The sequence below is a fragment of the Zootoca vivipara genome, chromosome 15 (genome assembly GCF_963506605.1).
Source record: "Zootoca vivipara chromosome 15, rZooViv1.1, whole genome shotgun sequence".
Lineage (NCBI taxonomy): Eukaryota > Metazoa > Chordata > Lepidosauria > Squamata > Lacertidae > Zootoca > Zootoca vivipara.
Window position 1 is genome coordinate 9,260,238 of NC_083290.1, and position 25,816 is coordinate 9,286,053.

The 25,816-nt window shown below is 47.8% G+C and overlaps 1 protein-coding gene across 2 annotated transcripts in view; it reads right to left on the minus strand.

Moving 5' to 3' along the window:
• Positions 1–523: 523 nt before the first annotated feature.
• Positions 524–25,816, minus strand: part of CCDC92B (coiled-coil domain containing 92B) — a 38,144-nt gene continuing 12,851 nt past the window's right edge. The window contains exons 3-5 of one of the 2 annotated variants that reach the window (XR_009558612.1): positions 18,191–18,238; positions 4,697–10,587; positions 524–2,410 (exon numbers count right to left, since the gene is read on the minus strand). Coding sequence is in view for 1 of the 2 variants with exons in the window: in XM_035140078.2 (XP_034995969.2) it covers positions 9,824–10,587; positions 18,191–18,238 (812 nt within the window). In the remaining variant the exon portion in view is untranslated. Of the gene's footprint in view, positions 10,588–18,190; positions 18,239–25,816 lie in introns of both variants that reach the window. The other variant, XM_035140078.2, reaches the window with a different exon arrangement.

The following is a 25,816-nucleotide window of genomic DNA, read 5'->3' on the forward strand; positions in this document are numbered from 1 at the left end:
AAAAATGTTTTATTATTATTATTGTTACTTGTATGTCAGATGCTGCCCAAATAGAATTATCATTATGGAATGGGACGTCTCTATTTTCATCAGAGAAATGTTGGAAGGTATGGCATTCCTACACCCCAAAGGGGGTCCTGTAGCCTTGCCTAACTTTATGGATTTACGGAAGCCATCCCGGTTTCTGATTTGATCCTGGGAATGTCCCGCTCTTCCTTAGGACATCCTTATTTTCATCAGAGAAATATTTTTTTGGGGGGGGGGTATGGGGTTATCCAACCCCTGAGCCATCTGAAGGCAACCCTGTATAAGGATTTTTTTTTAATGTTTAATGATTTATTATGTTTTATATATATTAGAAGCAGCCCAGAGCGGCTGGAGCAATGGGGTATAAATAGTACAGTGGTACTCGGGTGGCGCTGTGGGTTAAACCACAGAGCCTAGGGCTTGCCAATCGGAAGGTCGGCAGTTCAAATCCCCGCGATGGGATGAGCTCCCGTTGCTCGCTCCCTGCTCCTGCCAACCTAGCAGTTCGAAAGCATGAAGTGCAAGTAGATAAATAGGTACTGCTACAGCGGGAAGGTAAACGGCGTTTCCGTGCACTGCTCTGGTTCGCCAGAAGCAGCTTAGCCATGCTGGCCACATGACCCGGTAGCTGTATGCCAGCTCCCTTGGCCAGTAAAGCGAGATGAGCGCCGCAACCCCAGAGTTTACCTTTACCTTGGTTTACGAACTTAATCCATTCTGGAAGTCCGTTCTTAAACGAAAACCATTCTTAAACTGAGGTGCACTTTCCTAATGAGGCTTCCCTCCGCTGGTGCCCTTCCACTGTTCGGATTCCATTCTTAAAAAGAGGTAAAGAGGCCCCTGACCATCAGGTCCAGTCGTGTCCGACTCTGGGCTCTATTGGCGGTCCCTATTTATCTACTTGCACTTTGATGTGCTTTCGAACTGCTAGGTGGGCAGGAGCTGGGACCAAGCAACGGGAGCTCACCCCGTTGCAGGGATTCGAACTGCCGACCTTCTGATCAGCAAGCCCTAGACTCTGTGGTTTAACCCACAGCGCCACCTGGGTCCCTTATAAAGTTCTCAAACCAAGACACTATTTCCAGTTTTGCGGAGTTTGTAAACCAAATCGTTCTTAAACCAGACTGTTCTTAAATCGAGGTACCACTGTAAAATGATGATGGAACAGGACATCCCTATTTTCATTAGATAAATGTAGGAGGGTATGGAACAGCTGGAGAAATTTCCTGATGGTAGGAGCAAAGACTGTAGGATTTTATGAATGCTGTTTCAGCCAAGTAACATTCAGTGACGTGAGTCTGCGTCTACAGTCTGTAGTGGCACAGTCCAGAGATCTGCATTTACCACCTCATCTAGCGGTTGTGAGAAGCTGGCCTTACACTGGCATTGCCAGATCCAACATCTTAGAATCATAGAATTGGAAGAGACCACAAGGGCCATCCAGTCCAACCCCCTGCCAAGCAGGAAACACCATCAAAGCATTCTTGACATATGCCTCTGCTTAAAGACCTCCACCACACTCCTTGGCAGCAAATTCCACTGCCAAACAGCTCTTACGGTCAGGAAGTTCTCCCTAATGTTTAGGTGGAATCTTCTTCCTTGTAGCTTGAATCCATTGCTCACATTGGTGTGGGGAAGCTTTGGTCTTCCAGAGGTTGATGCACAACAACTCCCATAAGAGCAGTATTCATATATTCCTCCCTGCCCCAAAGTTTCACTTTAAGGGGACACAATTCTCAGAGCGCTTAAAAGCTAGACACACACATTGTGGCGGGGAGGCAACATTTTCATTTGGAGAACGTGCAACAAAATAAAGACAAAAAGAGCTGTTCGGCCAGCTGGACAATTCCAGAATGGAGGAGACAGATGCAAAATCAGGAAACCATAGCCCAAGTGATTGTTAAGCTACACCAAAGGCATCTTTAGCCCATGTGAATATAACAAGACGTACTGTTTACATAACTACAATGAGTTATTGCTATGCCTCTGCCTTCCCAAAGTCTTGTTGTGAAGCTGTACAAGTTAACAAAACATTTGAATGTTGGTCCTCATCGTACAAAGCGGGCCAATTTCATTTGGTACGCCTCCCTGATAAATGTAAATACAGTAGATATTTACATTTGCGACCTTTCCCGAAGCTGGCGCCCTTCAGATGTTGGGTCCCATCGACCCCAGACAATCCACCAGTCACAAGTGATGGGTGTTGCCGTTCCAAACATCTGGAGAGCGCCAGGTTGAAGAAGGCCGATATACACAACAAATGTGCAACCAGTTGTCAGTTCCAGAAGTTAAGTTCCACCTAGTTTGGTGGGACTTGCACACAGGTAAAAGTTCACAGGTAAAATGTGCCGTTTCAGCTATTTATAATCCTCTTGCAGGAAGCCTATAATAGAAGATGGAGAAAGAACATCATAAAAATTTCTTGTTCAGTGTATAATTTATACAAGGCAGTCTATACAACCACATACACCCATCCACAGCTGTTAGAAAAGATTCCGCATTTCATCAGGTGTGTGCTTTTGCGAGTTATTCCTTCAGATGCAGGGACTCCTTGCTTAAAAATGTAAAAACACTGCTAATATATATATTTATATATTTATATATATTTCTGATTGTGTTTATAGAAATACAAAGGTTTTTGTTGTTATTATTATCATTTAAAAAAGAAACCCAAATCTTTTTGAATGTACAGTAGTTGCTCCGAATGAGCAAAGCCGCATTGCATACCCAGAAGCCGCAACGCTTACGTGGCGCTACATGCATGCGAAAGCGGGCTCCGTTACGAGCCTTTTCTCTGCGCATGCAATGGGGAATTCTTCGCTGCGCATGCACAGCGCTGGGCAAAGCGGCCTCAGGCGAGCCGGAGCTTCATTCCCATCTCAGAAGCACACGAAGCTTTGGGCTGCAGCAAAACAGCCACCGAAGAAGCAAGAGAGGAGTGGAATTGCCCACATGTGGGTGTGAAAAATAGCATACAAGAATGTGTTGAGGGGAAGCTGTTTTGCAAAAAAAAAAAGTACAAAAAAAAGAGAGTACAGTACTGGAAAGGGCACAGGAAGATGCTTATGTTAGGAGAAGTTCACCTGAAGAGGCTGATGAATCTCCACGAGGACTTTAAATAAAATTTGCAAACTGATGGGAAAACATGGGAAAACTTAAGACTAGAAAAATAAGAAACTGAAATGGACAGATTTGCTCATCCCTAGTGCGGTATGGACACTGGTTTACCAATTTAGTGAGAAAATATCTTTTGTTTATGTGTGCTGTAGCCTGTTTGCGGGCGCTGATTTCTGATGCTGTCTGCAGCTGCATATATAAGCAGTGGAGGTTGTTCCCACCAACCTCAGTCTGCTGCCAGTCAGCCTCCATCTATCTGCCTTCTTACTTATACCCAGTCCAGAGTGGAGCCCTGGCTGTCATCTTCCTCTTCCTCCTTGCTCTCAGTACTGTATTGGCCCTGAAGAACTCAGCAGGGAGGAGGAGGGAGGGAGGAGGACAAAGCTAGAATGAATTGTCATTGGCTCTGGCGCCACCTACTGTTTGGCTCCCCACCTTCTGCCCTACCAGTTGCCAGTGGGCATGAGCCACTACCATTCATGTGATTGCCAACACCCCATTTGCGTTTATTCCAAAGGTGGGGAACCTCTGGCCCTTGAGATGTTGCTGGACTACAACTCCCACAATCCCTGGCTATTGGCCACACCTGATGGGAGTTGGAGTTCACCAACTTCTGGAAGGCGATTGGTTTTCCAGCCCAGATTTAGACGTTTTCCCAACTGCTCTACGCTGTACAGAATAATGTGACCCTCATGGAAACAAAACTCCTGATGATCGGAACATTTGATTGCCCAACTAAAAATTAATTACGTTACTGCACACCTTGTATCTCTTTGCACTGTGCAACTGCATGGGTCTACTCCTTCCTACACAAAAGGAAACATAGGCCTAAGAAAGACTAGCTGTAAATAAGCGGAGCCTGGTTCTGCAGACCCTGCACGTCATTCAAAACCTTCATTCCAAAGAGTGCCAAGCTAGTACCCCTGAACTGCTTCATTCATTAGATAGGATCCAGACTATGTCAGTTGAAACTTGGTTCCCCCATGATTTCAATGGGAAATAAAGTAGGAACACAGGAAGCTGTCCCAATAAGTTTTACTAAGAGTAAACCCATTGAAATTAACGAACATGACTAAGTTACAAGGTAAAGGTAAAGGGATCCCTGACCGTTAGGTCCAGTCGTGACCGACTCTGGGGTTGCGGCGCTCATCTCGCATTATTGGCCGAGAGAGCTGGTGTACAGCTTCTAGGTCATGTGGCCAGCATGACAAAGCCGCTTCCAGAGCAGCACACAGAAACGCCGTTTACCTTTCCGCTGAAGCGGTACCTATTTATCTACTTGCACTTTGGTGTGCTTTCGAACTGCTAGGTTGGCAGGAGCTGGGACCGAGCAACGGGAGCTCACCCCGTCGCGGGGATTCGAACCGCTGACCTTCTGATCGGCAAGCCCTAGGCTCAGTGGTTGTCCATTAATTTCAACTCTTGAGTCAAACCTAGTTGTATACCATCCATAGCAAGCTGCCTTATACAAAGTCCATCTATCTCAGTATTGCCTATTTTGACTGATAGCGAATATCCAGGCATTCAGAGGGGGAGTCTCTCCCTGTCCTACCTGGAGAATCTGGGACCTTCTGCATGCCAAGCAGGTGTTCGACCACCACCTCCGCGGTCCTTCTCAAAGTTAACTTGCCCAACTGGTTTCCGCAGGACCCGATTTCAGCTTACTTGTCTGGATCCAACCTGCTGAGTGTAGTACACAGAGTTACCGGGTTCTGGGTTTGACCCAGAAGTTCGGGGGCTTCATCTCATGATATGCCACACAGCTGGGAGGGGTATGAAATAGACTGGAAGACCTCTTACACCTGCACTCCTAACCACAGTTATCTGGGAGTAGGCCCCCGTGGGTTGCATCCAGCATTCTCTTGTGCTAGCAGACAGGTGAGTCTTAATGTTGAGCAACAGTTGCAGAAGCAGAAACTCTCTGCACAGCTGATTGCAAAAACTATCGTACAACCACCCGATGCATTCCCTTGTGCAACCAAATTCCTCTGGTGAAAAACATGTTGCCCACGAAGCAAGTACTGTATACCGCTAAGTGACTTTCATTTTCGAGCCACATTGAATATCACCCACTGAGCATAGCTGCCAAGTTCCGGCCTGAGAAATAAGGGACTGGACCGGAAGTAGCAGACCGGAAGTAGCGCTGCCGCCATTTTGGAACTGGGCGGAGCATGCTCAGAAGCTACTTTTGATGCTGCTCTGCCCTGTTCCAAAATGGCCGCCGCGCCAGAACAAACAGGGGGAAAACAAAAAAATCCGTTTTTTCGGCTGGGGACAGCAGGAAAAACTGGGTTTTCCCGGGGAATACGGGAGACTTGGCAGCTATGCCCACTGAGATCAAGAGGGCTTACTTCTGAATAAGTGCTGTAAGTTATTACTTGCTTTTGTGTTTCCTAAATCTTCTGTTGGCTCACGAAATGTATCAAAACACATTTCTGAAATATGTATGAAAACATGAAACAATGTGAATTTTTGTGCAGATAAAAATATATATACAGATGAATGTGGAAATGGGATTGGATAGATTTATGCACACGTGCAAAATGAAATGGACCAGATCTAGATTTGATTTGTGCACCGCAGGCTTAGTAATCTGCTCTTAAATAGATTTTAGTCTTTGGAAACTCATCCAGACTTGCCCTTGCACCCGATCTTTACAGCTGAATTGGAGCAAACTTCAATTGGGGTTTCTCCGGATTGTTGTTTGCGCTGATTTATTGCTAAAGAGTGGGTTTCCCCAGGGAAAATGGCAGGACAAGGGCAAAACCACTCGGATCCGGGCCTAGAAGGGACAAGTGGAAACCCAAAGGCATGTAGAAGTTCACACATGCAGAATATGTAGCAAAACAAACGAAGGGGTTGGGCCCCCATTTGCACTACACATTTAAAGCAGTTTTATACCCCTGTAAACAGTCACAGATGCTCCCAAAGAACTGCTAGAAGACCCTTATTTCCCTCACATAGCTATAATTTCCAGAGGTCCCTTAGGAAGAGCAGCTGACTGTTAAATCGCTCTGGAAACTGTAGTTGTGTGAGCGGAATGGGGTGACCTCCAAACATTTCTCAGCACACTTAACAAGCTACTATTCCTAGGAATCTTTGGGGGAAGTGGTATGATACCGCTTTAAATGTACCGTATTTTTCTGTCTATAAGACGCCCCCCCCATGTATAAGACCCCCCTCTATTTTGGGGGATTCAATTTTTAAAAAATGAGGGGAGATGGCCCAAAGTTGTTGAGCTTCTCCCCTCCACGCAGCTGTGGGCAGAAAACACTCACTAGATCGTTTCCTGCAAGCAGCGGCATCGGGGGAAGTTACGCTCCCGCCAACTGGCTGGCTGGCGGGCGTGCCACTCCCCCCCCATGCCACTATCTGTTTTTTGTCATGATTTTTGAGTCAAAAACCATCGTCTAATACACGGAAAAATACGGCATATCGTGCATCTGATTCTCAGTGGCAGGGGAGGAAAGATAACGGAATGGAGGATCCTGGAAAAAGGCATTGCTGAATGGCTGGAATCCTAAAAGAAGATTGCTTCATACTGCAACATTCTGCTGCAGCCCCCTCTTGCGTTCCTATTATTTCATTCATTCATTACCTTTCTCTCCCAAGTTTGCTCTGTGGGTACATCGTAAGAGCACTTTGGACCACTGCCTTGAATAAGCACAACGTCACTATGGAAGCAGGTGAGCAAAACTTGTTGGGCCGCTTACACACCACACACGTAAAGCACCTCCCCACCCACCCTAAGAATCCTGGGAACTGTGGTTTGCTAAGGGTGCTGGGAGTTGTAGCTTTGCGAGGTGTGAACTACGGTTCCGAGGATTCTTTGCGGAGAGCAAATGTGATTTCAGTGCCTTGTGTATATGCAGCCAAGCACATGAGAACGGACACAGACAGATGCGTATTTTAGACCCTGGTGGCTTTCCCAGAACAGCTTAATTCCTCTTTAAAACAGACAAGCCATACCCTTTCAACTGTGTTGATTGTCATTCAGCGGCCCGTCTTCTGCCTCAAAAGGTAAAGCGATCTGTCGACGAGAATTTGGAACCAAACCTCTGAGTCGCAGAACTCCATGGAAGATGGCGGAGTTCTAGACTGAGGTCGGTTGATTTCACCCCGTTCACTCCACGTCTTCAGTGAACAGGTTGCTGTGCAATTTCCCCCCCTCTTCTTACACATGCCTGCATTGCAGGGGGTTGGACTAGATGGCCCTTGGGGTCCCTTCCAACTCTACAGTTCTATGATTCTATGCGTGCATATCCAACACCCCCCTCACCATTACGCTGGATAGGCTTTCAGCACCCTAACTTGGAGGCCGACCAAGGCTGGAAAAATCCCCAGTCCTTCATGATTTGGGTCCCCAAACATATTTTTAAAAGACAAAAACCAAAAAACCTGAATTATTCCTGTTGGGCAGGTCAGTACTCAAATTATTGGAGCGGGAGACAGGAATGCACAAGCTCTACAGTCAACTAAATTCTACTTGGAAAAAAAGTTAAAGTTAAAGTTAATTACACCCATTCATTTCAATGGATCTGCTCTGAGTATGACTAATGTTGGATGTTCCTGCTGGCTCCCCCTCAGCTTTACCCAAATCATGGTCTTCTGGTGGTCATCTAGAAATAGTCACCAAAAGCCCCTCTATCATTGGAGTACTGAGTAGATACTTTAAATCAAGCTCTTAGTATTGTGATGGTAGAACCTAGGAACTGGAATGCATAGGTCAGGCATTCCCAAACTTTGGCCCTCCGGATGTTTTGGACTCACAGTTTGGAAGAGAATTATTATGGAATAAGGATAAATTATTGTAAAAAAAAAGGATGACTTATTATTAGAATGGGAAACGAAAGATGAATTAGTCAAAGCTTCAGTGACACACTGGGCAATGGGTATAAGGCAGGCATCCCCAAACTTCAGCCCTCCAGATGTTTTGGACTACAATTCCCATCATCCCTGACCACTGGTCCTCTTAGCTAGGGATCATGGGAGTTGTAGGCCAAAACATCTGGAGGGCCGCAGTTTGGGGATGCCTGGCATAGATACATACCCCTGTGTTTATGATTCAGCTTTTGCCCAAGGCAAACATTTGTCCACATTCAAAACTTGGCCAAAAAACAAACAAACAAACAAACAAACAAACAAACAAACAAACACCCAAACCCAGAATTTAAGTTTGGCTTGAAATTCAGATTTCACTTTCAAAAATCTGCCCATTTAACACTGGGAGTGCCTAGGAATTGGAAGCACCTCCCCCGCCTGGAGAGTGCAAAAGCAAAGAGAGAAAAAGAGGAAGACCACAGATGGGGAACCGGTGGCCGTCCAGATGTTCAGCTCCTATAATCCCCAGCCAGCCTGGTTGATGATCAGGGAGTTGTAGTCCAGCAACATCTGGAGGGACACAGGGTTCTCAGCCTTGCAGGAGAGACTTAAGACTAATCTACACTGGTGAGTCATAACGTTAAAAATGTGTTATAAAAATGTGACACCAGAGGGCGCCATAGAGCAGCGAACTTCCGCCAATGGGAAATTGCATCGGGAGCTATATTTTTAACAGTGGGTTTTTTTATAGTGTTTTCCAGATCAGTGTAGACCCAGCCTTAGTTAAATCACTCACCAAATACCTCTGAGGATGGATGCCTGCTATCGCACCCTGTACTGCAATATGCCCATTGGTACTTGCATTATGGGGGAGGGGGCATAACCCCCTCGGGCAGAACACCCCTCACAATTTTAGACAAAGTCTCCCCTGTAGCTTCCAAAAAATAGCCAAGGAGGCAGTCACAGAAGATCAACGGGCTAAAATCTCTCTGGCTTTCCAGGATTTCAACTCTGGTGTTATACTGCTCTCCTATACTTAAGCAGAACAATGGTCACCACTCACGTTTATGTTTTCTAGAGTTGCACTTTGCTCTGTTATCCAACCCCTCGTCGTGCGACACCCACCCACCCCGAGGGAGGTTGGTTGAATGCTACTTTTCTTTTCTTTTTTAAAAAAGAATACCCTGCTCTAGATACTCCCCCAAAACCCAGTTCCTCCCCAGCACATCCCATCAAAGCCCCCTCCCCAAACACTCTCCCATAACCAGCCTCTAAGGCCACCTTCTCTTTGAGCCAAAGGTATCGCAACAAGTGCTGAAACGGAAAAGAAAACCACGTCCATTTGAAATGGGACGAATTGTACACATTCAGAAGAGTTAAAAACCCAGCTGCCAGCATTGCAGCTTCAGTTTTTGCCACTGACCCCAAGATTTCAGACAGCAGGCTGTTGAAGCTGATGTCAGAATTTGAAATGGAGAAAACTAAAAAAGCAAGCAAACAAACAAAGCTGTTAATCTGAAGGCACGGAAACTTCAGGTTCAGTTCCTCGATCCTCTTTGCCGAGACGTGGTGCAGTGCTTGTTGAGTGTTGTAGTGGCAAACGGTTTGCTACATTCACTTTGGCTCTGACCGCAACGTTCAAAACCGCCCCAGGCTTGGCAGTTCCGCTGTTGCAGACGCCGTTCCCAACTTGGTAGAAAAAATGGCGGCACCTATGAGGGCCCACAGCACTTCCCCTCGAGACTACCTCTAAGATCGGCCCCTCCCCGCCCCCAGTGTGACCTCTTAAGAAAAACGATTTCAAAATGGCTGCGTGTCCCCCCCTTTTCTACCACATCTCTCTCGCTTGCCTCCCCCCTTAGTCAACATCTTTTGACGTTTGGGGGTTGGGGCCACTTCGCTTGCGCTGCTCCCCTTTGGAAGACGGCCGCGGCTTGCCCAAAGTCCTGGCGCCTCCGGAAGCTTCCATTGGCTCTGAGGAGGGCTGCCGGGCTGCCGACCTTGCCCGGCTGCCTTTGGGGTCGCTTTGGTCGGCGCCCGCCTTGGCGGACAAGGCCGAGGCTTTATGATGCTCCGCTCTCTGGCGGTGAGGCGGCGTGTGGTGCCGTTTCATGTACAGGAAAAGCGCCGGGTCGGGCATGGGCTCGACGTCTTCGAAGCTGCTCAGCCGGTCGCGAGGCGGAAGCTCCTTGAAGGCCCCCCTGCTGTGGAAGTTGCTGGAAGCCTGCCGGCGAGTGTGGGACTTCTGCGTCCGTTTCTTGGGCCTCGCTTCACCACAGGGCGGAGGAAGGAAAGGTTTCTCGGGGGGCTTCTCGGGCAGGGCCTTCCCACTCTGCCGGGAACTGTGGAGCTTCTGTTTGGTGGCGTGGAGCTGGAAGGAGAGGTAGGCAGCTGCTTCTGTTTGCTTCTGCAGCTCTGTGTTGAGGATGGTCACGCGGTGGCTCCTCCTCTTCAGCTCCTCCAGGAACTTCCTCTCTTTGTTCCTCAGATTGGAGCGGAGGGCAGCCACCAAGCTCTCCTTGTGCCTCAGCTCCTTGCGTAGCTCCATGTTGTTCATCTCTTTCTCCTGCAGCTGGGCTTCCATGATCTTGCATTTCTCCTCCAGCTCCTGGTCAATGATGTCTGCATTCAAACAGAGAACATACCAGCTATTAAACTGATAAGAACAGATACAGTCATACCTCATGATCTTACCTTCCAAGTCCCGGACTACAGAATCCGGGACCGGCAGCCGTGTGACACCGGAAGTTGTGTCGAACCACTGTATGACAGTGCCCCCAGCTCCCAACCCCTCTAGAAAACCCAAACAATCATGAACCGGGGGAGGGGGCAGCTCCATAACTTTCTAGATATGGCTCCAAGGGGTTTACACTTGTCCCATTCCTTTCCCAGGGAAAACCTGATCTTTAGTGCGAAATCTGAGTAAACGTCCACCTGGAGAAAACTCCATTTGCTCCAATTGATCACTATAAAGAGCAGCTTTACCCAGAGGGAAGCAGCCAGACAAGGGGAAGTATGGATGAGTCCTGAGACCCTTCAAGATGTCCTCAGGGGAATAATAGTATTTCAGGGACCCCCAAGGGTGCTTAGCCCTGCGATGCAGGTATTTTCCAATGTGGGATGAAAAATTAAGAACCATGGATGGGGTTGAGGTTGTTCTCTCAAGTTGCCCTCCAACTCAAGGATTCTAGAAGATTAATAATAATAATAATAGCACCCCACCCATCTCACTCGGTTGCCCCATTCACTCTGGGAGGCTTCCGATAAATATAAAAGCATAATAAAACCTCAAACATTAAAAGCTTTTCTATACAGGGCTGCCTTCAGATGTGTTCTAAAAGTTGTATAGTTATTCATCTCCTTGATATCTGATGGGAGGGCATTCCACAGGGAAGGCAACACTGTGAAAAAGGCCTGGTTCCCTGTAACCTCACTTCTCGCAGGGAGGGAACCGCCAGAAGGCCCCTTTAGGTTTACAAGGCCAAGGCCATTTAGGGCAACACTTTGAATTGTGCTCGGAAATGTACTGGGAGCCGGAGCAGATCCTTTAGGACTCATGTTCTATGGTCCCGGCGGCAGCTCCCAGTCATCAGTCCAGCTGCTGCGTTCTGGATTAGTTGCAGTTTCCGAGTCGCCTTCAAAGGTAGCATTGCAGTAGTCCAAACAGAAGATAGCTAGAGCATGTAGCACTCTGGTGAGACAATGCGCAGGCAGGTAGGGTCTGCCTACCAAACGGAGCTGGTCGGCAGCCGCTTTGGACATGGAATGGGTTTTCTGTCAATGTAGGCTGAAAAGCATGTGCTCTACCACCCGATGGCACAGCTTTTGGAAGAACGACTCTCTACAGATAGCTCCACAAGCTCAGTGCCTGATGGGCTGTGCCCTTGTTGATCTTTGCCAAGGACCTGTTTTGGCTTGCCACACCGAAAAACCAGGACTGGTCCAGGCAAAAGACAGCTGGAGTGCGCAGATCCAGTGTGCCTGCAGCATGATATCCAGTCTCCACAGAAGAAGAAGAAGAAGAGGAAGTCACTTTCCTTCCACTTCCAGCTTTCTTTGTAAATGCCTCCTAACACACCTCCCAGACACTGTAATGCGAAGACATCCTCGCCAAAGGATTAGCCATGCATAAACCTGTCCAGAGGGCGTTCCAGTTTGTGGGTTCCTATTATTATTATTATTATTATTATTATTATTATTATTATTATTTATTAATTATTATTATTATTATTATTATTATTATTATTATTATTATTATTTCAACCCTTCTCCTACCTGCAGTTGCTTCCCAGCATTGCCTCTTCAGAGGCTTATAAGGCGCTCTTCGAGAGACGTGGTTGTACACAGGGTGACAAGGAGGAAGCAATTATTTGACTCACCATCAATTTATTGCCCTACTAGTGTCATTCAGCCCGTTTACTAAACGGGCGCTAGAACATTCGGCCTTTTTCGGCGCCGGCGCCGCGTGGGGGGGGCCGGCTGGCCCCTCCCATGGCCGCCGCTTCGTCGGGGCGCTCCGCTGAGCCCAGCTGGCCAGCGGGCGCCCAGGAGAAGGCCGTGATTTGGCCTCTTTTGGCGGCGGCAGCGCGTGGGGGGCGGTTGGCCCCTCCCATGGCCGCCGCTTCATTGGGGCGCTCCGCTGAGCCCAGCTGGCCAGCGGGCGCCCAGGAGAAGGCCGTGATTCGGCCTCTTTTGGCAGCGGCAGCGCGTGGGCGGGCCGGTTGGCCCCTCCCATGGCTGCCGCTTCGCCGGGGCGCTCCACTGAGCCCAGCGGGCGCCCAGGAGAAGGCCACGATTCTTCTGAGGACTGCGAGGAAAACGGTAGGCAGAGGGGTGGGGAGAGCGTGTGTGTGTGTGTGTGCGTCAAGTCTCTGCGTCCAATCCCTGTGTCTGTGGGGCACATGCGCAGTACACAGGGAATACTGGACGCAGAGACACTTGCACTTTATTATATAGGATAAGATGTTGGGATAGCGAAAGCTGCCGTAGGCAAAGAAGCTACAAGATGGGAGGCGTGCTCTCGCATGGAACAGGGTGGCTCGTGAGTCAGTTGCTTGCACATCCAAGGATGCTGAGGAGGAAATTAATTTGCTGGTGCTCCTCTTGCCCTGCTCTTCCCCTATCGCCTCGCTTGCCCTCTTCTAGTTAGGAGTTTAGAGAGCAATGAGCCATTCCGATATCCTATGTTGTCATGCCCAGTCCTCGCCTAGCCCAGGGATGGGGATTTGTGGTCCTCCCGAAGGTTCTGGGCTACAACTGCCATCCCACCCGGCTGACCATTGGCTAGATGCCACAGGCTGGTTGGATGCAGAGGAATGGTGGGAGCAGTCAGCTGGGGACCCCCCCCAAAGAAGAAGGCTCAGAGCCTGGGGAGCGGTGGTGGGACAACAGCGAGTGGCCAGAGGGAGAAGACTGGGAAGAGGAGGTGTCGGAAGCTGAAGAGGTAGCAGGGCTTAGTGAGTGAGGAGGGTCTGCAGCAGAGAGAAGTCCAGAGTCAGAAGGTGAAGCAGGAGAGGAGGGAGGCCAAGAGGCAGAGATGAGTCTGGCTGGTGAAGAGGCATGGGTGTCTCCTCCTCCTGCTGCAACAGCGTTGGTCTCCCAGCACCAGGAGAGGCATGAAGAGGGCGGAGGAGAAATTAGTTCCATGTAGGCGCAGTCTAAGATTGCTTGGGGAAAACCCTGGAGAGGAGGGGACTTAGGCAGCTGTGGGGAGGCAGAGACCTCCAGTCTCAGCAACTGCTTCTTGGGGGAAAGACCTGCTGGAGATGAGTTGCTGTGTTCAATAGGCCTGACACACCTGTGCAGAACCTGCTTTTGCTAATAAAGAGTTAACACCAACTGGCTCAGTGTGATTTCCTGCTGGCTTGCTCCTGTCACCATGCTGGGGCTGCTGGGTATGGGAGAATCCAGCAACATCTGGTTATCCGATATACAAATGTGATAAATGATAATAATAAATGACTGACATCTGGACGGCCACAGCCTCCCCATCCCTGGCCTAGTCTTCCAGAGCAGGGTGAGGAACAAAGGAAGCTGTCTTAAACGGAGCCTGGCCACTGGGCCCATCTAACTCAGTATTGTCTACACCAGGAGTCAGCAAATGTTTTCAGCAGGGGGCCAATCCACTGTCCCTCAGACGGTCTTGTGCGGGGGCCGAACTATATATTTTTTGGGGGAAATGAATTCCTATGCCCCACAAATAACCCAGAAATACATTTTAAATAAAAGGACACATTCTACTCATGTAAAAACACCAGGCAGGCCCCACAAATAATCCAGAGATGCATTTTAAATAAAAGGACACATTCTACTCATGTAAAAACACCCTGATTCCCAGACCGTCCGCGGGCCGGATTTAGAAGGCAATTGGGCCGGATCCGGCCCCCGGGCCTTAGTTTGCCTACCCATGGTCTACACTGACTGGCAGTGGCAGGAAGATTCTTTTTGCAAATAATAAAGTCGTATAAATGAATGAATGAATGAATGAATAAATAAATAAATAAATAAATAAATGTATTCTCTACCAATATCAGGAACAAAGCTTTTGGATAGTCTAAAATGAGCCAGACATTTGCATGTGCTGGTGGGACCGAACAACCTCCATATTTGTCTAGAATTATAGATTTGTAGAGTTGGAAGTGGCTGGTGTGTGTGTGTGTCCTCTAGTCTAGTCCAATCCTCTTCTGCCTAATGTGGGGCTCGAACCCACGGCCCTAAGATGAAGAGTCCCATGCTCTTCTGATGTTAAAAAACAAAACCGTGCCATATCGTAAAGAAACGGTTATTTGAGCTCTGCTCTTTGGATGCTTTTAGTGACTGGGACTTCTTTTCAAGAAAGGCAGTTATCAAAGGCTGGTTTCTGAGGGCTGGCTGAGGTTGGTGGGGCTGCCCTTGGCGACCCCTAACGGGCTGACTTCTGCTTTATCTGAACCTACAAAGGGCAGCTGAGGACATCAAGGAGCATCGGATACGTTTCACTACGGAGCTGTTTCCTCCTCCAGGGTGTGGCAGGGAAGGAGGAGAGGCTTTTTTTTGGGAACCGGCCACTCACTTCTCTGCATCTGCCTTCCACCAGCATTCCATTCGCCTGAGACTTCCTGCTGCCGTCTACGCCTCAAATGCCTCTGTTGTTCCACTTGCAGCCTCGCCTTTTGCCTCCGGGGCTGGGCAAGGCCGCCAGACACTCTGCAGCAGCACCACCTCGCTGTGATAAAAGAGCTGCTTCTGGCGATAAAGACCTTGGGATCTTTCCTCTCTCCCCTCCATCACCTGGCAGCCAACCCTGCAGGTTTTCCCCTTCCCCTTTGCTCTTGTCCAAAATGTCACCTGGCCTGAATCTGGCTGCCTCTAGTCCTCATGATAAGGAAAGAGAGAGCGAGAGAATTAACATGGATAGACAATGGGCTACATACAGAGATCGGTGGAATTTACAGGGAGTGAACCTAGATTGAAACCAGTGGAATACGGAGCCAAATTACGGATTGGTTACAGTATCATCAAATATATGATATGTTTAAATTAGATTTTAAAAATGGGTTTCCGGATCAAAGCTCACAGTTTGAAAGAGAATTATTATGGAATAAGGATAAATTATTGTAAAAAAAAATGTATGACTTATTATTAGAATGGGAAGCGAAATGTGAGTTAGTCAAGGCTTCAGTGACACACTGGGCAATGGATATAAGGCAGGCATCCCCAAACTTCGGCCCTCCAGATGTTTTGGACTACAATTCCCATCTTCCCTGACCACTGGTCCTGTTAGCTAAGGATCATGGGAGTTGTAGGCCAAAACATCTGGAGGGCCGTAGTTTGAGGATGCCTGATATAAGGCATAATGCCTGATATAATAATGCCTGATATAAGGCATAATAACAAGACTCCCTGGAAAAGACCCTGATGTTGGGAAAGATTGAGGGCACAAGGAGAAGGGGACGACAGAGGACGAGATGGTTGGACAGTGTTCTTGAAGCTACGAACATGAGTTTGACCAGGCAGTGGAAGACAGGAGTGCCTGGCGTGCTATGGTCCATGGGGTCATGAAGAGTCGGACATGACTTTAACAACTACACAACAACAACAATACAAATGTAAAAAAGAAAGAAAGAAAGAAAGAAAGAAAGAAAGAAAGAAAGAAAGAAAGAAAGAAAGAAAGAAAGAGTCGGATACTCTAACTACCACACCAATCCTGGGCAAAAAATACGGGCGATGTGCAAATAATGAATGTCATGGAATCCAATCTGGACCACTGATCCAAACATCTTGACTTCTTTTTCCTATGCACCCACGCAGTGGGAAGCGGTGAGGAAAGAAGGCTTCTGAGTACCCAATGCCAGCTTGTTCAGTCTGAAGACTTTCAAACAATAAACATCATTGGTAAAGAGCGAAACTAGGCCAGACCAGAAACCGAGACGGCAAAGCAGAATAATAGTGGAATCGTTGGGAACTGTTCCAAGCCTAGAAGCCAACGCCAGTCACATGTTCACTCAGCACCCTCTGCTGGCCGCACTGTCTGCTAAGAATTAGGACTGGGTCGAAAAGCATTCACGCCTGGGAGAGCTGGGGAAGTGGAACTATTTTTTAAGGCCTTGGGTTTTAGCCAGGGCTTTGTCCCCCAGCTGGAACTCAGTTCTGGCACCTCTCATGTGGGTGCCACTGCCATGAGAACAGGGGAGGAGTTCATGCTCAGTTCTGGCACCTCTTCTTCTAGGAAAAAATAGCACTGGTTTTAGCCAAAGCTAGTGGGACCCAGGTGGCGCTGTGGTTAAACCACTGAGCCTAGGGCTTGCTGATCAGAAGGTCGGCGGTTCGAATCCCTGTGACGGGGTGAGCTCCCGTTGCTTGGTCCCAGCTCCTGCCAACCTAGCAGTTTGAAAGCACGTCAAAATGCAAGTAGATAAATAGGAACCGCTACAGCGGGAAGGTAAACGGCGTTTCCATGTGCTGCTCTGGTTTGCCAGAAGTGGCTTTGTCATGCTGGCCACATGACCTGGAATCTATACGCCAGCTCCCTTGGCCAATAATGCGAGATGAGCGCGCAACCCCAGAGTCGGTCACGATTGGACCTACCGTAATGGTCAGGGGTCCCTTTACCTTTACCTTTAGTCCTACTCAGAGCAGGCCCATTGAAAGGGTTTTTTTATTATTATTTATATTTCACTTTTCTCCCAGCGCAGGATGCAAAGTGGATCTTAGCATGAAACAGAAACAACAAAGAACATGCAATAAATATAGATGCTTAAAAAATAGCAAATAAGTACAGTTGTACCTCGGAAGTTGAATGCCTTGAGAGTCAAACGTTTTGGCTCCCGAACGCTGCAGACCCGGAAGTGAGCGTTCTGGGTTTACAAACATTCTTTGGAACCCGAACACCCGATGGGGCTTCAGCAGCTTCCGATTGGCTGCAGGAGCTTCCTGCAGCCAATCGGAAGCCGCGCCTAGGTTTCCGAACGTTTTGGAAGTTGAACAGACTTCCGGAACGGATTCCGTTTGACTTCTGAGATATGATTGTAGCCCTGTCAAAAACTGCACTGGAAACACTTAACAACATTTAAAAGCACATGCACACAAAAGACACTCCCCCCACAGCACCTTTCTCAGAAACCGCTTGACCGATTCCGTTCCATTCCACTGTGCGGAGGTTCCTATATAGTTTGCGTAGACAGATGTCACACCTGGGCCATGTAAAACCCCCCCAAACCCTGTGTTTCCTAACTCAAAAATAATACAAAAGTGCATGCTGGGAGTACAGGAGAGATTGCAACACAGCGCCCTCTAGTGATGGCTACACTGGTACTGCGCTTAGGAAAGCTTCCCTCTCCACAGTACCTTGGCTCAGCTTTGCAGACTAGGCCGCTTTCCAGACTAGGCCAGGTGGATGTAGGGGCTTGTCTGGGTGGGGGGTGGAGGGTGGCCCGGATAGGTCATGGGTCGGGACAGGGTGGGCCCAATCACAGGGAGGAGGGGGATGAGGGGAGTATATATATATATATGAATTAGCACTGTGGCCTCTGAGGGGCAGTGGCTTTCGAGGGAGTCAAGCAGAGAGGCATCTTTTCCCACTTCCTGCTACCAAATCCTTTCAACTTGAGAGTCCAGGTTTTGAACCTGGGACAAAGCAGGGGCTCTGCCCCTGAGCTATACAAATGCCTCGCCCACTTTTTGAATTATAGATGAAGAGTCTCATGCTCTTAACAACATCTCACCCACAAAGGGGGCTTCCTCTTACCTTGCTGGCTGGCTTCCAGTTCCTTTGTTTCAAGATCATGAGTCAATTCTAGAAGAAGAAGAAAAGAGATCATAAGAACAGAGAAACGCAGGAGAAGCCTGCTGGCTCAGTTCAATGACATGTCTAGTGTAGCGCCTTGTTCTCACAGTGGCCAACCAGATGGGATTCATGAACTACGAACCCCAAAATCTGGGATCCCCCTCCAGCTTTGTGCCAAAGTTTTGCAGTTGTTTTGCAGCATTTGCAGCAAACCTCCCACCCTCATGTTTTGCTCCCAACAAAACATTTAAAAAAAAAATTAAATGAAGAAATGCAAAAAGAAACAGTGCTTGCTTTAAAACATAGAATGCAACCACATTATAATATGATCATGGGACATCCGGAAAGTCTTTTTTGGGGGCGGGGGGTGTTATTGGGTTCTTGTTTTTATTTTGATCATATATACATTATACATTGTGGTTTTTATGTTGATCTTTTCTGTGAATCCCCTGAGACCTCCGGGTATAGGGCGGTATATAAAGTCAATTATTATTATTGTTATTATTATTAATAATAATAATAGTTACAGGTAGGTAGCCGTGTTGGTCTGAGTCGAAGCAAAATAAAAAAGTTCCTTCAGTAGCACCTTAAAGACCAACTAAGTTTTTATTTTGGTATGAGCTTTCGTGTGCATGCACACTTCTTCAGATACACTTGAAACAGAAGAGCTAGACCCTTATGTATATTCAGGGGGTGGTGGGTGTGGGTGGGAATGGGTGATGGGCTGATAGGAATGGTAAACCTGTTGATGGCTGTTAACGACTGCTGATGACTGCAATTGGTCCTGTGGGGAAAAAGCAAGGGCTGAGGTGCTAAAGAAAGCTTGATCATGCATAATGAGATAAGAATCCTATGTCTTTGTTCATCCCAGGTAATAATAATGATAATGATAATAATAAACAATGCAACTACATAAGAATATGAATCACTCCCAAAATATAATTATAAATGAGCCTCTTACATATGTACCTTAAGTATGTACGTAAACAAAGTCATCGAAAGGTGTGAGCTTGCATTTGCTGGGCAATCTCATTTACTTTAGGTCTAATTTGAACCAAGCAAACTCTCATCCCCACATCAACACAAGGAGACCTTTCTCTTTTCTGATCTTTCATATTTGTCTGAGTTGAAAATCCCTGTCCAGAACAAGATGTTGCGGGGGGCTGCAGAAGAATAGTCAATGCTCTTGAAATGTTTAAATGTTTCTTTGATGTTCCCTTGAATTTTCCTGCCACATTCGCCACCCTCTCCTGCCACACCAGCGCCGCACTCACTGAGAACCACTGCTCTAACCACCACACCACGCTGGCAAATAGCAAGGTCCAAGCTGAGGTGGCGAGGTCAAAGGTCAAATGGATCACCCTTCCAGATCTGCTCCTGTGCCCTGTGTGCCTTGGATTACATGCTGCCAGATTCTAAGTCAAAATCAAACGCTGGCTGTGCAATTTGAAGGCCATTTCAGCCTGATTAACTCCGAGAAGCTGAGGCAGGTCCAGAAGTGGGGCAGAAATGCATGCTGGGAGAACACTCAGTCTATCTCCTTCCTCTCTTGTAAAACCAGGCCAGCCCCAGAGGTGGTTGCATTCGAAGGGCAAACAGCACTTTGCCTGGCAGCAAAGCATGAATCCCAGCGCACTCCGCGCCAGACTTGGAAACCAATCCTTTTTTCGGATGCCGGTTTCTCTATGCGATGCAACAAACCCAGTTAAATTTCCAGGGAAAATCCAAATGGCACTCTGTTCTGGCAGTGCGGCCAACAGCGTTCAATTAAACACGGTGTTTGCACCCTTTGATTGGACCTTAATGGCACAATCCTATGTAGAGACATGCATACGGCGCAGGAGCAGGTCAATGAGATTTACTCCACTGTAAGTGCATATCAGATTGCAGCCTTCTGTCAAGGCTCTGTCAAGGCTACAGGAAAGCTATTCCTCCCCTGGTTGCAACAAGAGCAGAGAAAACAAGGTAGAATCCTTTTTAATGAGTTTAATAGCGAGAGACAAAAGAACGCAACAAGCCTGAACAATGGCGTTGCTCCAAACTGGGTTCTTCCTCCCTCCTTCGTAGCAACAGCACTTCCCCTTACAGTGGCCACCTGTGGCCAAATGTCTCTGATTCCGTTGTTCTTGCACCCTTAACGAATGCAGAGTTCTGGGGGAAGAGGGATCAGAAATACTCTCCAGTGACAATGTGTCAGCTGGTTCCCCTTCCACACACCCCCTGCTTCAATCTAACACAGGCATCCCCAAACTTTGGCCCTCCAGATGTTTTGGACTACAATTCCCATCATCCCTGACCACTGGTCCTGTTAGCTAGGGATCATGGGAGTTGTAGGCCAAAACATCTGGAGGGCCACAGTTTGGGGATACCTGATCTAACACTTCCCAACTCTTCTGTTCCCCGGTCTCTGAGCTGTGACTTCCCTCAAACTCCTCAAAGCCCTGCTGTAATTCAGTACCCCAATCCTCTCCTTCAGCAGCATCAGGAGAAGGTGTGTGTGTGGGGGGAGATCCCCACCACTCCTCCTCTCTCTCGCCCCCTCTTGAGTCCAACCCTTGTCACCTTCATTTGCCACCAGGAGCAAGCACCTCAACTGAGTGGTAAGAATGCCCTATGAAAAAGAAGACAACTAGTTGTCTTGATTCAATAGGTCTTTGCCTTCCTCCAAATTGGCCCATTGGCCCATCTTTCTCAGTAGTGTCCACTCTGACTGGCAGCAGCTCTCCTAGGATTCCAGGTAGGGAGTCTCTCCCAGCCCTATCTGGAGGTGGCAGGGACCTTCTGCATGCAAAGCAGATGCTCGGCCACTGAGCCAGGGCCCTTCCTCCTGACTCAATAGAAGACATTGTATGTTCATTGGGAAAGGGGATGCAGAAGGTGGCAGGCTCAACCCCCAACATGGTCAAGTGGGACCAAACAAGAGCCTTGCATGAATCCTTGGACAGCTGCTGCCAGCCAGTGCAGACAAGTGTCTATTCATGCCTGCATTGACATCTCTGTGACCTGGGGGGCGGAGGAGGCATTACTGCCTTCTCATAGGACAGGTGATGTAGCAAACAGGTGGGACTGGACATAGAATCGTAGATTCATAGAACTGTAGAGTAGGAAGGGTCCAACCGCGTGCAATGCAGGAAGCTCAATTAAAGCATCTATGACAGATGGCCATCCAAGCTCTGCTTAAAAATCTCCAACGAAGGAGAGTTCACTGTCTCTTCCATGGTCAAACAGCTCTTACCATCAGATGTTCAGTAGGAATCTCCTTTCTTGCAACTTGAAGCCATTGGTTCAAGTCTTACCCTCCAGAGCAGGAGAAAACAAGCTCGTTCCCTCTTCCATATGACCGCCCTGCATATATTTGAAGGTGGCTATCATATCTCCTTTCAGTCTCCTCTACACACATTCCCACTTGTCAACATCTTAAATCGTGGCACGCAGAACTAGACGCAATACAGTGGTACCTTGGTTTACGAACTTAATCCGTTCTGGAAGTCCGTTCTTAAACCAACACCGTTCTTAAACCAAGGCACGCTTTCCCTAATGATGGCTCACACCACCAGTGCCCTTCCACTGTTCCGATTCTGTCCTTAGACCAAGGTAAAGTTCTCAAACCAAGACACTATTTCCGGTTTTGCGGAGTTTGTAAACCAAATCGTTCTTAAATAGTAACATCTTAGAGGTCCTTGGCCCGAAAGTAATCAGATTAGCCTCAACTAGAACCAGGGCCTTCTCAACACTGGCCCCGACCTTGTGGAATGCTCTTTCTCCTGGGACCAGGGACCTGCGGGACCTGATTTCTTTCCGCAGGGCCTGTAAGACAGAGTTGTTTCACCTGGCATTTGGCCTGGAGCCAACCTGATCCCCTCCCCCCTTTTCCCTTTCTTTTTCCCTATTGTATGAGGCTGCATTTTTAATTTTTAATTTTTACTTTTAATGTATTTAGGCTTGTTGTTGAAATGTATTTTAACTACAGTCATACCTTGGTTTAAGTATGCCTCGGTTTGAGTATTTTCAGTTTAAGTACTCCACGGACCTGTCTGCAACGGATTAATCCACTTTCCATCACTTTCAATGGGAAAGTTCGCTTCAGGTTAAGTACGCTTCAGGTTAAGTACAGACTTCCAGAACCAATTGTGTTTGTAAACCAAGGTTCCACTGTAGTTGTTTTATATTTGGTGTTAGCCGCTCTGAGCCCGGCCTTGGCTGGGGAGGGCGGGGTATAAATAAAATGTATTATTATTATTGAACTGTTCTTAAACCGAGGTACCACTGTACTACGAGTGTGGTTTTGCCAAAGCAGAATAGAGCAGTACTATGACTTGACCTGACCTGGATACAGTACTAGACTTCTGTTGATGCAGCCTAGAATAGCAGTAGCCTTTTTTTTGCTGCTGTATCACACTGCTGACTTATGTTAAGCTTGTGGTCCACTAAGACCCCCTAGATCTTTTTCACGTGTACTGCGAGTAAGCCAGAAGCCCCACATCTTATATTTGTGGAGCTGGACATCCCTGCCTTAGTGCAGATCATGGTTTATGACAGGCACCCCCAAACTTTGGCCCTCCAGATGTTTTGGACTACAATTCCCATAATCCCTGACCACTGGTCCTGTTAGCTAGGGATCATGGGAGTTGTAGGCCAAAACATCTGGAGGGCCGCAGTTTGGGGATGCCTGGTTTATGACATTCCCAGAGGCAGAGTTGGTGGCACCACAGGTGAGGTAATGAGCCAGAACCACCCTCTGACAGGTGGAGCTGGGGCCTGTGCCTTGCACTGTGGGGACTGGTGGGGAGACAAGGCAAGGGAAATTCACCCCATTAGGTCGTTCCCCAGGATCATCTTCCCTGGGCTCTCCTCACCCAGGTAGAGACCTTCCCAGCCCACTGGATCCTTCTCAGTGGTCATTTGATGGCCACTTGTTGTCTCCTCTGTCCTGGCCTTGCCAGCTCCTGCTCCACTCAGAGCCCGTGACAAACAGGCTGCTATTCATACCCAATGTTCTAAACAAAGAACAGAATGAGCATTCTGCAGCCAGCCCCTAAAAAAAGCACTGCATTCTTTGACTTGTACGACTCATGCAAGCTTTGCAAATTAAAGTTGCAGTTCAAGCACAATTGCTTCTTCTTTGGCCTGTCTCTTTACTTCTGTTGCTGATCACAGAGCTGCAAAAAACCAAAACGAAACACAGCCTCCTGCAAATCGTTTAGTTGCGAAGAACAACTGTTCCTGTTCTGTCCCCATTGAGGAAAGACCAGATGGGTACCTTCTTTGAACTGCATCAACGAGAGCTGCAAAAGTCACCACGTTGGAGTTTCCCGCCTGCTCTGTGGATTCTCGCTGGGGTGGAGAACCTTAGAATCACAGAGCTGGGAGGTGCCTCAAAGGTTCACCTATCAGGGATGCTGTTACCAGAAACCCATTGCTCTGGCATCTCTGATAGGTGGCCATTTGGGCTCTGATTACGAAGGAGAGCCCACCACATTCAAAGCATCCGCAAACTTTGGCCCTCCAGATGTTTTGGACTACAATTCCCATCATCCCTGACCACTGGTCCTGTTAGCTAGGGATCATGGGAGTTGTAGGCCAAAACATCTGGAGGGCCGCAGTTTGGGGATGCCTGCTGACTGAACAGCTTGCACCACCAGGAAACTCTTCTAGATTTTAGTCTAAATCGGCATGGCTAACCTGTGGCCCTACAGATGTGGTTGGATTTCAACTTCCACCAGCCCCAGCCAAACTGGCCACTGTTTGGGGGTGATAGGAGCTGTAGTTCAGCCGAAACTCTGGAGCCATCGTTTCCTTACCCCAGCCCTTGTGAGCTCAACTTCACTATGTCTGGCCTAAGGATGGGGTGTGTGTTATTCTGCCAATTTCAATTTATTTCACGTCCTCATTTTTTCAGCCTTATGTTCGGTTCTCCCCCTTTCTGTCCAAATTCTCTCTCTCTGTTTTTTCTTTTAAAAGAGAACTTCATGACCTCACTAATATATGCATTCATGCACACTTTCCCTAGTATATGCATTCTTGTAAACATTATTTTATCACAGAATTTCTATTGGAGTACTTTTGTAAACATTGTTTGGTTGGAGAACTTCGTTGCAAAATTTGGAGAAGTGAGAACGCCAAAGGACAGCTGCGTTTTGGTTTGAATTAGGTAGATGTGCCTTTAAATATCAACTGAATTGAATTTCATCCCTTTAGCTTGGACACACAGAAGTGTTTTGAAGCAAAAGCAAGAACCACAGGTGAGTCCAAATCCTGGATCTCTCATGGCGTCACATCTATTTTTGTTCCTCAGACTTTCTTTTCTAATAACTGAGCCTGATAGAATTGTGGAGTTGGAAGGGACTACGAGGGTCATCTAGTCCAACCCCCTGCAATGCAGGAATCTTTTGCCCAACATGGAGCTCGAGCCCACGACCCTGAGGTTAAGAGTCTCATGCTCCACCAACTGAGCTATCTCAGGCCTTATTTGATGCCTCCAAAAATAATTAATGGACTGACATGAAATTAAGAAGAATGGTGGAACAAACCTGGGGGGGGGGGAGCACATAGGAAAACGAGGAGGCCGAAAAAGAACAAGAACAAGTTTTCATGTTGACTCTAACCTTCCTTGCTTGAGAATTGCACTGGAGAACAAACCTCATCAGCCTGGTCATTGGCCATGCAAGCTGGGGCTGATGGAAGTCCAACAACATCTGGAGGGCCACACAGGTTCCCCACCTTTTTGCTAGTAATTGCTGTGACTTTGAGACAGTGATCGACAGGGCTGAACCTTCACTTCCTCCCCCTCCCCCTCCCCTCCGGATCCTCTGAGAATGAGATCAGTGGCGGAAACATACAAGTAATGGACTAGGCACAGCAATTTCTGGTAAGCTATTCAAATCTCTCCTGCTATCCTATTGCAAATCAATACGGGCAGCCTTATGCCCACCTCCTCCTTCCTCCTTCCTGCAGCTGCAGTAACTCCGCAGCATCTCTCTGGCAGAGATGGGCGAATCTGCCAATTCCAGTTTCTCATCCCCCCCCCCCAATGTTACGTTCAGCTCTCCACATTTCCACATCAGTTTGTGTTTTTCTAAAAAACAAACAAACAGAAAGTCCTCATGAAGCTCCACTAGCCTTTCAGTGCGATTCTTTCTTGGCACAGACAGTTTTGTATGCAATTCTAACTAACGTGCAGGTTTTTTTGAAACTCATAGAATTGTAGTTGGAAGGGAGCCTGAGGGTCATCTAGTCCAACCCCCTGGGATGCAGGAATATCCACTATCTCAAAGCACCCATCACAGACGACAATCCAACCTCTGCTTGAAAACCACCAGAGAAGGAGGGTCCACTGACATTCCACTGTCAAACAGCTCTTACCTTCAGGAAATTCTTCCTGTTTAGTCAGAATCTTGAAGCTGTTGGTTCGAGTTCTACCCTCCAGAGCAGGGCAAAACAAGCTTGCTCTATCCTCCAAGTGACAGCCCTTCAGATATTTGAGGATGGCTATCATATCTCCCCTCAGTCTCCTCTTTTACCAGACTAAACGTAACCCAACTCCCTCAACCGTTCCTCATCAGACTTGGTTTCCAGACCCTTGATCAT